The sequence below is a fragment of the Labrus mixtus genome, chromosome 5 (genome assembly GCF_963584025.1).
Source record: "Labrus mixtus chromosome 5, fLabMix1.1, whole genome shotgun sequence".
NCBI lineage: Eukaryota > Metazoa > Chordata > Actinopteri > Labriformes > Labridae > Labrus > Labrus mixtus.
This window is the reverse complement of record NC_083616.1, coordinates 25,408,760-25,422,440: the sequence shown is the minus strand read 5'-3', so window position 1 is coordinate 25,422,440 and position 13,681 is coordinate 25,408,760. Positions and strand designations below refer to the sequence as shown.

Sequence of the window (13,681 nt, the reverse complement as noted above, 5' to 3'; positions counted from 1 at the left end):
TCCCCTGCAATGTTCTTCTGTTGGTATTCACTCCTGTTGTGAGCTTCAAGTGCTGCCAGGTGTGTGCCAGTTACAGGTGTATGACTGGCACCTGATTGGCACGTAATTGACAGCACTTGTGGGATCAGCTTGAGCATGCTGTTCGTGCCAGAGTGACCAACACAACCACACTGGTTGACCTTCAACTCCTGGTTGAGGAATTGGATGCCATCCTATTCCGAGATGTGTCCAAGCTGGTGACCAGCATGAGGAGGAGGTGCCAAGCTATTGCGGCGCTGGTGCTCAGTCCAAAATCATCCTGAGACCTAATGATATCTTCCTTATGCACCATAAATTGGGCATCCAATGTGGTTCTGGTGGCCAGAGAGAGAATTTTAATAAAGCAAATTAGGTCCTGTTCTGATTTGAGCCCTGGCCCCTCACTTATCAACGTACGGCAGAAAACTTGGTGTGTAAGGCAAGTCAAGTCAAAAGCAACATGACAGAAGGGAAAAAAATATATATTAAAATAGAAAATGTAAAAATCCCTAAAACAAACAATTCAAAATCACAGAGAAGAACCATTCGGACATTCCTTTGCTTTTTTTACTACCTCTTGATATTCCAGATTTTTGTGTATACAGTCATTTCCACTCAAAGCTCGCCACTTAACAATCTGGACGTGAGTAAAGGGTTACACTCAAATCCTACGCCAGGTCTCAGCTTGTGTACACATGTTTGAAAGTCAGTGTGGACTTGCGGTGCAGCACAAACCTGGATGTGTCAGAGCGTAAGTAGATCATAATAGTGCAGTGCTTGTTCAGAGGACCAGAAAGACGTTCAGATTTATAGTTTCTTAGATGAGATATGGCATCTTAAATGTGTTTTTCGTTACCCTCCATCTCTACCAATCCCTGTAAGCTATATTGCTTTGCCAGTAATGTTGAGCAGCGTGAGTCTTCAGGTGATTTCTTTTGTGTCAGTGAGTTAAATTTGATGAATGAGTGTTTTCTTCATCGATTTACTTTGTAGATTAGAGAGGCTGCTTTCAGTAATCATAAACCTCCCCATGTGCACAGGAATATCACGGCAGCAAATATTGAGAAAAATGTAAGCAGAAAAAGTAAAAACTGTAGTCACTTTAAAAATGACAGAAACATCTGCAGAGGAAAGTAAACTTTTAGCTTCTGAAAGTGTGATTGAGCTCAGGAACTATCACTGACAGCTGACCATTAAGAACGCAGAAAATGAACAATAGATCATAACTAACTCGACATGTTGAGATTTAAATAATCAATGTAAAACACTACACATTACTTATGTGTAATTATGCACAGCAGATTCACTTAGGCCAGGCTACATGTGTTCTATTCTTATGTTTGGCAAGTAGGCTACTCAAATGACAAAAAGACATCACACAACGTTTGGTCAAATACTTTATTCATTTGAGGCTGGACGTTTCAGGTTTTCATTCATCACTTTTACAGTGACAGGAGAGAGCAGTTTGTCTCTGTCTCTCCATCACAGGGAGACGGACGTTGAGCAGCCACCGCTCTGTGGGGCCCGGGTCCTGGCAAGTTTGTGCAGACGACGGCTGAAGTCCCCTGGTGCCTGGTGGAGAATCACCTGGAACATATCTAAAATGATATAAATAAACTCAGCAAATCTGTAATTACTTAGTTGTTCTGTATGAAAAAGAGCTACAAAACTCTCCAAGCTGTTAAATATTTACCATTATCCGTCTCGGACACAGGTGCAGGTTGCGCCACTAATGCCTGAAATTGAGACTGAACTGATCAGTGCAGCCGCTCGCTCCTCGGTCAGGCACAATTTCAAGCTGGTCTCCTCCAGCCCGGCCGATGCTTCTTTTAAGAACTGAAACACGCTTTTGTTGCAATCTTTTTTTTAACCTACATTTTAAAGAATCATGATGTAAATGAAATATCCAAGCTGTTGGCTGAAGCAGAGATTGCCTTCCAGAAGTGTTTTTTCTGACGCCTTTCAATCCCACTTTTCCAGGGCACCATTTAATTCCCCTCTACTTCTCTACTTGTTATGGTATCACGCTCCAAGTCTTAAACTCTGGAGGGGGGAGTCCTGCTGAACCATGAAGGGGCGGGGCATTTAAATGAAGACTGGTTTCAACCACCACACTTATCAACGCCCGGTCATTGTTACGCTGTGATCGGCACAGATACGGACGTTTCATAGATGCCACGTTGACCCTGTTCTGAGATGATTTCTGAACCCTGATCTGCGCTGGTTTCTACACCAGACTGATGAGTGAGGGCCGCAGCGAGAAGACAATGAAGAAAAAAACTGATGTCTGAACAGCCTGAAGATACTTTGATCATCTCTCTCTCTCTCTCTCTCTCTCTATGATACAAACCAGTGAAGGTCAAGTTAATAAAAAATTTTTTTTTTTTTTTTAAAATCATTTTTGGGCTTTTAATGGAGAGACATAATAGTGGATAGAGTCGGAAATCAGGGAAAGAAGTAATTTAAGGATACCTTTCCGATAGAACAGGACAGCTGTCATTAAAAGAAACGCATGAAGACCAAGATTCCTTCAAGTGTTTGTGTCGCCGTCCGTCTGCCCGCACCCCCCACCCCCCCAAAAGCTGTAAACCTAGGGGAAACACTGCAAACTGTTCAAAATGTATGTGTATTGACATTAATTGGACAAATGTTAATTTTGTTTTCTGTTGGGGGTTGCAGCCTTTTGGTGAAGGATTTTACTGTGAAGCTGTTTATATATGCAGGAGGCTTAATATTGGCTCAGTTCAGATATTTTCCCCATATACAGATCTCATTTATTCATGTAAGGACTGCAGGTCACCACATCTCCTCTCCTTTTATTACGATCCCTTCATATTAATTCGGTCCTCTTTTGTCTTCTACTCTCTCTTTGTGCTTCAGCAAAACGATCTGGACTTCTTTTCAGCGCTCCACCTCTTTAATGGTCACATCAAACATCTCTGTTTGTTTGCCATCATCTCTTGTTTTAACACTGGGATGTGCTGTATAGGTTTAAAAGTGACTCTCTTGAATGCATGATTCATAAATGCATTTCAATTGGTCAGTTTTTCAGAAAACAGGAGACACTTGTTTTATATGATTTGAGTTTTCAAGAGAACATTGTCTGTTGACCTTTTTCAGAGATCGTATTCAGTGGGGTGTTTGCTGTTTTACCTTTTTTATACGTGTTGAAAGTGGAAAAAGCGTACTGACAAGACCTCAGTCTGTCAGCTCTCTTTGTTTCATGATGGTCACGCTCATGTACAAATAATTGAATTATAAAATAATAGTGGCGTGGGGGCGCTGGTAGCCTAGTGGTTAGTGCTCAGGCCCCATATACGCAGGCTTTAGTCCGGCTCAGGTTCCAATGCAGCCTGTGGCTCCTTACCCGCATGTCATTCCCCACTCGCTCTCTCTCTCTCTCTTTCTCTCCCTGATTTCTGACTCTATGCACTGTCCTATCTCTAAATAAGGCACAAAAAAGCCCCCAAATAGAAAATAATGATAATAATAATGATGCAGTGAAATCCATCAGTATTCAGAGCATTTGTTGACATCTGGAAGAGCTCCGTTACCCGATGCATCTTCATCTCTGCGCAGCATATTTTACTGACACCATCTTCTAAGACGGTTTGAGTTTTACCTGAGGCGAGCCGAGAGGCATTGCCTCCTTTGCTCCCTTGGAAAAAGTTATCATTAATTTAGTATTTGATGATATACACGTTTCATCATTTTACATCCTAATACTGCAGAGCAACTTTATCTGGTTCCGTGTTGATGAGATGCGTAAAGATCGAGTTTACAGAACTTGCACGCCAGGTTCAAAACTCAGCTGAGTGGTTTGGCTATTAGCTTCCTAACAAATCATAAAATGCTTCAAGGCGAAGATTAAAATACAGGAATTCTCCATCATCACTTCAAGCCAGGGGGGGGGAAACCCTGCGCTATACTCAGTATCATCAGTGCCATCATTCATCTGTGTGCTCTGAATTCAGCAATTGATTTTTATCAGAGAATGAATCTTAAATGGATTCTGGGTAAAGCCTGAGAGCGGCACAAGAAGAGGCTGGCAAAGAAGTTAATACTGACAAAGGTAGGAGGAGGTGGAGGAGGAGAGAAAGAAGGAAGGAGAAGAGATGAGAGAGGAAAGATTGCTATTGGAGGAGATGCACTAAATCACCTGGTTGATAAAAAACAATTCAGGGCTTTCATTTGTCTGCCGGTGCATAGATGGCTCTCAGCTTTCTGAAAGAAAAGACTATCTAAAAAGAGGAAGGGAAAGAGGGATGGAGGTTATTCTTTATCAACAAGCTCATTTTATTTATGGCTTCTTTTCTGTCTCCTTACACTGGCTCTGAAGGCAATGCATACTGTATGCACTCTGATTTATTCAGACACATTTGATATCTATGGCTCGTGTTACTCTGCAGTCTGAACGTCTCCATCGGTCCCTGGTTTGTTTGGCACATGCTCTCTTAGTGAAAGCGTTGCCTCAACTACACAGGTTATCTGCTCTACTGTAAAGAGTAACCGGTATTTACAACCATTTGTGTGTGTTTTTTTTTCTGCTTGGTCTGGTGGCTCATGTAGCTGTAAAACATGTTATTCAGCAGGGTAATAAAAATTAGCACAGTTCATCTCCTACGGTACACACAGTGACCAGGGAATAGATTGGGGGAACATATTCCACTGTTTTACTTGGGGTTTTTTTCCACACTATGAATAATTCCCATGTGTACGGGTTATTATTATGGTTCATGATGTCCAAAGATGGGAACAGTGTTTGGCATTGGAGACAGAACAATACTCTGTATAAATAAAACATAAGCTTACTCCTATTGGACTTGGAAATGACATGAAGATACACTGTTTTTATTTTCAACTCTGGGATTCATGCTGATTAACACCATTTGTATAAAGGAGCAATACTAGTAAAAATATGAATTTGACTGCAGGTGGAATCAAATGATATGATACAATACCCAATGCATGGCCCATGATAAGGATAATATCCCGACGCAGCGATGGATCATCAATCATATATTCAATATATTGCAAGACAATCATGAAATGATACCTCACATTATCTGATTAACTGGAGCATATTAAATGCCCAGAGGAGGTAAAAATGTTGGATTAGTTGATTTATTCACTGCAATTTGATGTCAATTTAAATTCTCACCATGCTTCATACACTGTCGGACTTTATCCCTTGTATTCTTCCTCTTCTTCCTTTATCACACTGTCATCATCTTCTTCGCTCAATTAACTTCTGCTCACATTACCCTCATGCATGTCATGAGCACCATTGTGAAAAGTCTTGAAGTGATGTCGTGGTGAGTCGAATTGGCAGGGAAATCTTTTTAGAGAGCTCAATTTTGTTTCCACTAAAACATCTATGTTTGGCACCAGCAATTCGATAATTTAATTACACAAGTCAGAATGACAATATAGTGCCGTATTGATATTTAGTCCCAGTCCTAATTTAATATATATTTTTCCTAAAAGCAGCAGCAAATCATTAAGCCCTGTAATGGTCTTGTTCTTGACTTCATTATCTATTAATCATCATTATACCTCAGTTTCATGGACAATTACAGTGAAATACTGAGTGTATGCAGTGCTACAGCAATGTGGTTCATTTAAACCTTCCTCCAAATTATTTATCTACAGCTGGTAGGAAATCAAACACCTCCTTGCTTCTGCCAGGTATCTGCTGCTGCTGTCATATGCAAATTGCATTTCTATTCTTAGACAATCATACGGGCATGAAGCCACGAATGTTTTTCCCCCCTTATTTACGTATCCAAAGTCATTGTGTCTGGTATTTCTCTTCATATTTGCATCACCCCTTTGGCGGTACAATTTGAATAAACATGTTTATCTTCATTCCGATGTGACATAGCATGCTGTGAAAAAGATGTATTCTTCTCGAGAGGTTGCAGATGGGAGTCCAATTTCACAGCATTAAAGCAAAACTGCAGGTTTTTAAAGAAAGAATACACACAAAGGATACTATAGCGGCACATATCTTCTTGTTTCCTTTTTTATCTCAGCAGCTAAAGTGAGACGTGAGAAGAGATTAAGGGCAAGGAAAACCAGCGGGAAAGGTGATAAAAGAAGTTGCTGTGGTGTGTTGAAGTGTCATATTGGAGGTGAGGGAGATGAATCAATTTGATTCAAAGAGCCCCCCCTCGAGTACGCTGGCAGGCAGGAGAAGAAATGTCTGGAAGGAACAAGACCTACGGTATAGTCTTGCTCTGCTTCAGGCATGTCCCTGTGAAGTATTGCTCTACATGCAGATTGAAATAGGAGGAAATACTACGGAATGGCTGCAAACCTACGAGAAAGGAGAAATAATTTGCAGAAGTAGAAGCAAACTAGAGCCCGATAAAATCAGCCGATGTTAACACATCGTGTGACTATTGGTATAGCTAATCGGCTAATCCCACAAGTGTTTGAAAACTGCATTTGAGGGATCAATGCAATAAATGTGTGTGTGTATCTATATCTTATTTTCTCAAATGTTCGAAGACGGGTCTAAGAAAGGGATCGGCTGCATCGGTATCTGAAGTAAACAATGCATATTGCCTTATCATGTCACTAAATGTCAAGGTCACTGTGCTGTAAGATACAGAGATAAAGCAGAGCCCACTTGTTATGTTGTGGATCTACACACAATAAAGCAGCTGTGAAGAGAGTATTAGTGTCTGGATTGTGTGGTAATAGGAAAGTGAGAACGAAACACACTGCATGTGTCATCCACCAATCAAATCTTGGTAAACTGTGACACTGACTGGGTGGCAGATTCATCCCCCCCCCCCGTGAATCCTCCACACCGACCTTCCCCAAAGAGAGTCCACACACTGCTCTTCATGCATCAGCCCCACATCTGCACTGCAAAACACCGTATGCAAGATTAATCACACTCTCAAAGCAGTCAACAGGCTGTGAAATGAGAATGGTGAGCCGGTGGTAATGTTTCCTTACACCAGGTGTGGAGAAATAAATATCAAGCTTGCCTTCCCATTCCGCCTTGTGTGTGTGTGTGTGTGTGGTTGGTAGTGCACGTGTTGTTCCCAAACAGAACCTAGCAAGCACATGGGGACTAGATTTATAACACAAATTTTCCCCGGTGTAGTTTCTGCATTAAAATGTTGTCATTGTGAGTGCCTGTCTGCTAATTTAATGACATGTTTCCAATATGCAGAAGATAGCTCCATTCTTTTATAAATAAATAAGCAGGCAGATAAGCAGTGGCTAAAAAACAATTAACATTGTTTGCACTGGGCCTGTCAAATCTGTGATAAGAGGACTGTTATCATCAGCTTTATTGGAACAATGACTGCACTGTTTATAAAGCAGTAAAATGCTAATTTCAAAGAAAAATTATCTAGGTTTATTAAGAGGAACAATGAAGAGCTCTTGTTCCCCCTTACGCTGAGATATTAAAAAGGCAAATGGTCACAATTTTTTCAGACTCTGAAAAATCAAAAACTTTAATTCATCTATAATTCTCTCGTCTTAATAAATGTCCCCCATTGCTTTTACCAGCGTCTGGTTGTAAAGGGGTACTACTGCCAGTCGGTGGCTGTGGCACATCTGAAAGCTGTTTGCTAACCCCAAAGAAAGCATTACTGCACAGATGCCAGTAAAACGGGTGTGGTGCTTCCAGATTTAGAGCAAAGAGCAAAGAAAAAAGTATGGAGACTTCTGCAGTGGTCAAAAAATTATGCATGGAACTCCATTTAAAAAAAATAAATAAATAATGAAAAAATAAAGTGCAAGCTTTGCCAAGGATATTTCTTAAGGCCATAACAATTTGTGATTGGGGAGCGAGGCACCCAGCCCAGAGTGACACACATTAGTGGCAAGATTTGTCAACACATGAAGTAAGTTTACTAAAAAGGTCACAGTTTCATTATCCCCCGTGTTTTATAAGGGTTTTTGGGATACACTTTGTATGAGCTGATAATAAAGTCAAGATGTTGGTTTTATTTTAACAGTACTTTTCAACACCAGTGCCAATATAAATATATACACATTTATATGGAGAGAATCTGATTGCTGACATGTTGCTAGCTGACTTTACACTCGACACTGGCAGAGGCGCCACACTGTATTTGTTTGGTATTTTCACAATCATTTAAATGAAACAGGTTGATTATGGGGGGCGGGGGGGGGGACTTATGAGTTATGCAAAAGGGTCAATGCAATATTTGGTGAGCTACTTAAGTCACATTTAGTTAGTATTTGAGGCTCAATCTGAGATTGTTAGCAGCCGCCAGTGGGGTCTGTTAAATTCTGTGAGGGATACCAACTCAAGCAGTGGCTTTTCCCTGGGAAATGATATGTTACAAAAAAGCACTTCAAAGAGTTGTGGACAAAGTGTTCATTTTCAGGAGATCAGGGAATTGTGTAAATCATTACATGTTGTCAGAGCTCTTTATTCCATTAGCCCTGTTCGTTTTGTTGATTTGATATCCTGCAGCTGTCTCACATCCTGCTCATCCTTCATTCACTTTTCCAGTCCCGTGATAATGCTGACCTCCCCTGATCCTGTTCAATCTAATTTGTCTGCTCATTTCATTTAATATTTTGTCATCCCCTACCCTCCTCTACTCCTGCAAGACCTCACCTACGTGCGGGGTGTAAAGTGGCTTTATTGGTAATTAATTTTAAGTCAGAGAATAACTCAAATGCTACTCGCATTAAATCCCTTTACATTATCGTCCCCCTATTTCTGTGCACTGCCTCTGTGTCCTTTCCACTCTTGAGGTCTGAGCACATGGCCTGGACGCTCCCCTGCTGGGCTGTAATTGGTGATCAAGATGTGCGCGGGAAGGAGACGGAGTGGCGTTTGGCCCATTTCTATTCCCTCATAACATTCACAGGGCCACAGTCACATCTGCGTTACCATGGTGACGCTGATAAGGTGGCTCATGACTATTCATCGATGGCGCTGCCTGATTGGACAGCCCCCGAGAGCCCCTGTGAAACGTATTCATCAGCGCTGCCGCCTGTGTCCCTGCTCTACCTCAGTCCGCCCATTAGGATAAAGAGGGAGCATCTCTGCTGCTTCCAGCTCAAGTCATTACCTCATCCTCCGCCTCTCCGCTCCTCACCTGTCCAACCCTTTTCTGTCCTCTTTCCCCCTCTGCTTTTCCCTCATTGTTGAGTCTTCTGACTTTTTTCCCCACACCAACAAAACCAAAAAAATCTGTTTTTTAATGAATGTGCAGTTATGTAATATAAGAATTTATTACTAAGAAATTAAAATATTCAATCAGGTTTTATTCCATGTTTAAATGTTGCCGACAGGTTTTTTAATAACTTTATTCATGCAGCTCTTTTTTTAATATCGTGCTTGTGGGAATACATTGTATTTGTTTTTAATGTTACGTTATGCATCGGTTGCAGCTGCTTATCCTGCAGGCAATCAAGTCTTTGAATTTTGTTTCCCAAAGGAAATGCAAACAGTTCATCAGACTTGGCATCGCTTTAGAGTTGCATTGTGTTGTAATTAGTTTACAGCGCAGCTAAGTACATTTGAACTTAAATACAGATAGTGATATGATTTCTATAAAAACACAAAGCTGGTGTATCAGGGAAAATCAGCAGAGGATTGAAAGCTCACGATGACAGTTCTGTCTCAGCATTCACTATGAATCATAAGAAATGTGGACCACGCAGCAAACCTACAGCAGGACTGGAAAGTGATTTATTTTTTCTTTTAAATCTGTCGTTTATAGTTTAGCTGATTTTCCCACAAGAGTGCTGCATACTGAACGTATTTCGTCTTTGTTGTCAGCCAATTTAAAAGACCTGCACAGTCACCCCGTGGTTGAACTATAACTCAAGGTCAACAGGCGTAGAGTATGATTGAATATCTTATTCATGCACGGGAGGATCAGCCTGGCAGTGTCTGCTGCTGCTCTATCTGAGCTCCATCTCTGGTTGAACACAGCAGCTCTGACCTCTCTTGTTCGTTGCGAGGATTTCCAGGAACCTGCCCATTAAATCCAGATGGATAGTGGTGGCTGACTGACAGCTTGCACACAACTCTGACATCATGTGAGAGCACAGATACCGCGAGTGAGGTGTTTATGGTAGAGTAGCTGCTGTGGGGGATGGGCATTGAGAGAAATGTGCAACAAATTAAATAGAATAGAGTTTGTATAAAACAGCACAGGGACCCTATTGTTTTGTTTTATTTATCACCACAAAATGATCCCGTTGTCAAAAGAAAAACAAGCTTTGTTATCTTGAGAAAAGTGATACATTTATCCTTTAAAACGTGTAGACTAGATTAGTTATCATTTATGCTTGTGCATTTCTAGCCGCCATGCAAAAGAGCCGAGATTTGATTTTGTTGTCATATTTCTTCATCGACACACACTGTAGGGGAGAGATTTTTGATGATACCGTGGCTACGAGTTACTCATAGTGAGGGGTGTAGCTGATCTGACTTACAGGTAGCTGTTTGCTCCAGTTCTTTGCCTGTTACAGTGTTTCCAAAAAGGCAAATTCCATCGATCAGCTTCAAAAGTCCGCTTCAGAAACCAAAGGGGTGATGTCACTGAGACGTCCAAGATTGATAAAGTCTACAGCTGTAACACAGCCCCCCCCCCCCCCCACTAGCTCCGGTTAATGGACCTACTCTCCCCACAATACTGCTGGGATGTAAGCTAGCACAGTGAATCTCATAAGTAAGGTTAACTAGCAAATTACCACTTGGAGAAATACAAATCAGCTCCGGCATGCGGACATTAACCTGCAAGGCAGAACAAAGGCTAGAGGTGCTATCATTGGTAATCTTAGCCACAATAGGCAGACCAACTTGGCATTGTCTAGCCACAAAGTAATGCATGTCGCTGGTAGAGGAACAGCCACTGAAAACGGCTCCACCTGCCAACGTAGAGGCTTGAAGCTGTCTCGTGAAAGTCTCGCGGAACTCTGGTGCGTTTAGCAGGACGAGCTGTTTAGTGCACTCTGCAGACTTTTCCTGGGATTACTCCAACATGATTTTACCTGATGAGCTGAAACCTACATTTAATATGGCCATCCAGCATTGTATAGGCAGAATAGGTCAACTTCAATAACCCTCAGAGCAGTTGACATGCCTGGTTTATAAAATCTCTACAGTCTCCACCCAGATTACGGTAAATGATCCTTGTAAGTGCTTTGAGTGTTGGAAAGCCTAGAAAGGTACTACATAAGTGCTGACCATTTACATAATGACACACATAATGGGGTTCAACATAAGACAACTTGAGGATGGCTTAATCACAAGAAGGAGCATGAAGACTCTCAAGATGTAGCGTCATTTCAGAAAATGTCAGATGAAAGGATGTTAATAAAAAAAAAATTAAAAAAAAGAATCTATCACTTACACTGTCTCGCTGACTGTCGTCCCCGGACCGGTCATTCTTTTGCATGGTGCGTGCCACCTCTGAAAATAAGCAGGCCTCAGAGTGAATCAGAAATACAAATGAAAAACAGTGAGCTATAAATCAAAAGTTGTTTTATGTTGGGATAACAGCTAAAGGTTGTTTCAGGTCATTTGTGGCTAAATCGGCAAAATAAAACGAAAGCTAAGTTTATGAATCTTTAAAGACTGTATGAGGTGTTTGGGAAATTTGTTAATGATTAAGATTAAGGCAGATAACTTAGATATGTTCATACCACCTCCTTGAGCTTTTGGCGTTAGAGAATATGAACGCGTTGATCTCCTAGACAACCTTGAGTGTACATGTGTATGTGTGGTGAGGGGTGAGGACACAATGGATGCATGTGTTGGTAGGAAAGGAGAGGTACTGGGATTCACCGGCCTATTAGGATGCATGAGAGTGAAAAAGGTAAAGGTCAGAGAATTATCAGCCAGAGTTACACAACCCTGTTCACTTTACCTGGCCAAATAAACCAGATAACACCTGCCTGTTTCTCTCCTATCCCTTTGTCTCTCTGTGACACACACACACACACACACAAGTACACAATACAATGCACACTTAGTCAAGACCAATTGTGCTGAACTGGGTGTCCGTTCACAGAGACTGAAGTGTTGTGACATGGGTGGAAAATCCCTTGGAAGATCAGAGAAGCCAAGAATGTGATTGTTCTGCGGTTGGATTGGAGAAATACAATCTATTTGTGTTTTTAACATTCCTGTCACTGCAAAGTTCCTCTTGTCGTGATGACTAACCCACAATAACTATCAAATAAGCAAACAGCATAGGAAAAGTCATTTTGCTTCACTTATTTTCCCTCCAGCTGTCTGTTTACATTTCTATCAAGTTTTGTCTGAATGCATCAATGCAGTGCCTGAATTGTATATTGTCCCTACTGCAGTGACTTCCTTTATGGTTGTCAGGTTTCACATTAACTATCATTTTCATCAGCTTATCTTTTAGGTAGCAATCCATATTTCTGCATGTCACTTGTAAGTATACCATAAACAACCCTACTTTATGTCTACCAGGACTCAGTAGCACTGTATGTGTTTTGAATGAGATCGGCCGATAGGGTCACACATTATCCCCCACTCTGGTTGTCTAGCTGAGGCCCATCACCAGTAAATAGATGTGAAGTGGCAGAATGGCCAGGTAATTACCACAGACTGAAAAAACAGACAGAGCTGGCTGGGCAGTCTCCATTGATTGGGCTCTGAGGGAGGAAGAAAGTAGAGGGGGATAGAAAAGAAGAGAAAAGGAGAGAGGGAAAAGATACAAGGGGGCAGAAGAGGACACAAAAGCAAAGGAAAGGACAAAAGAAGAGAGGAGAGTCCAGAAGAGGAGAGAAATAGAGATGAGGGGGATAAGGGGTGGAATCACAGGGTCGCTTATGTAATCAAGTCATGTATCAAAATGTATTATAAATCTGATTCAGTACTGGACTCTGCACAGTGGCATTTTTTTTATTAAAGAAGCCTGCATCGGGGGGGCCGGGATGCCCCATGAAAAAAGAGGCCTGCATCAAAAAGACTGACTCAAGAAACAGACTACATTACAGTACGATGCGATACGAAAAAGATAGGTGGCCCACAATAATAATTGATTAATGGAAAGACAATTACATACAGCAGGGCTAATGCATTTATTTACTGCAATTTTGTTTTGGTGGTATCTAAAGTCCTTATAATAAAGATAAAGTACCTATCTATCTATCTTTACTCTTATCATGCTTCATTTCGACTTCTTTTTTTTTTTTTTACCCGCTAACTTCTTTTATCCCGTTATATTAAATTCTGTGCACGCCACTTACACTTATTCATGCCATAAGTGCCACCGTGAGGAGTCTGGAAGTAGTGTTGTGGTGAGTCAAATTGGAAGGGAAATCTGGGCAAAGTGATTTTTATTTCTATGAAAATGTCATTATTTGGCAGTATTCAAGAATTGCATCCCATCAGTCAGGACGAACAAAATATTCCTGTAGGCTGTCGTCGACAAGATTGGAGTGGAGGAGAGGAGAGGGATTGGTCATAAGTCGTGTCATGGTGCACACGTTCTGGCTTTGCATGATGTTGCCTCTGGGATAAATAAACTGTCGTTTGTTCATGACAATTATTTTGTAATAAGGAGCACCATGTGCATAACTCTGAACAGAGGACAGACCATTAGCCTGCACGTGTATTATGTACACAAACTGAAACAACACATAAGCTTTGTATTTTTGGTTGCTCAGG

At 41.2% G+C, this 13,681-nt stretch overlaps 1 protein-coding gene across 2 annotated transcripts in view; it reads right to left on the bottom strand.

Annotated features, from left to right (window-relative positions):
* The window catches only part of pde4d (phosphodiesterase 4D, cAMP-specific), a 204,665-nt gene that overhangs the window by 169,905 nt on the left and 21,079 nt on the right, over window positions 1-13,681 (bottom strand). For both annotated transcript variants that reach the window (XM_061038800.1, XM_061038799.1), the window contains exon 2: window positions 11,391-11,449. In XM_061038800.1, coding sequence (XP_060894783.1) covers window positions 11,391-11,435 — 45 coding nt within the window. In that variant the 5' untranslated portion in view covers window positions 11,436-11,449. The remainder of the gene's footprint in view (window positions 1-11,390; window positions 11,450-13,681) is intronic.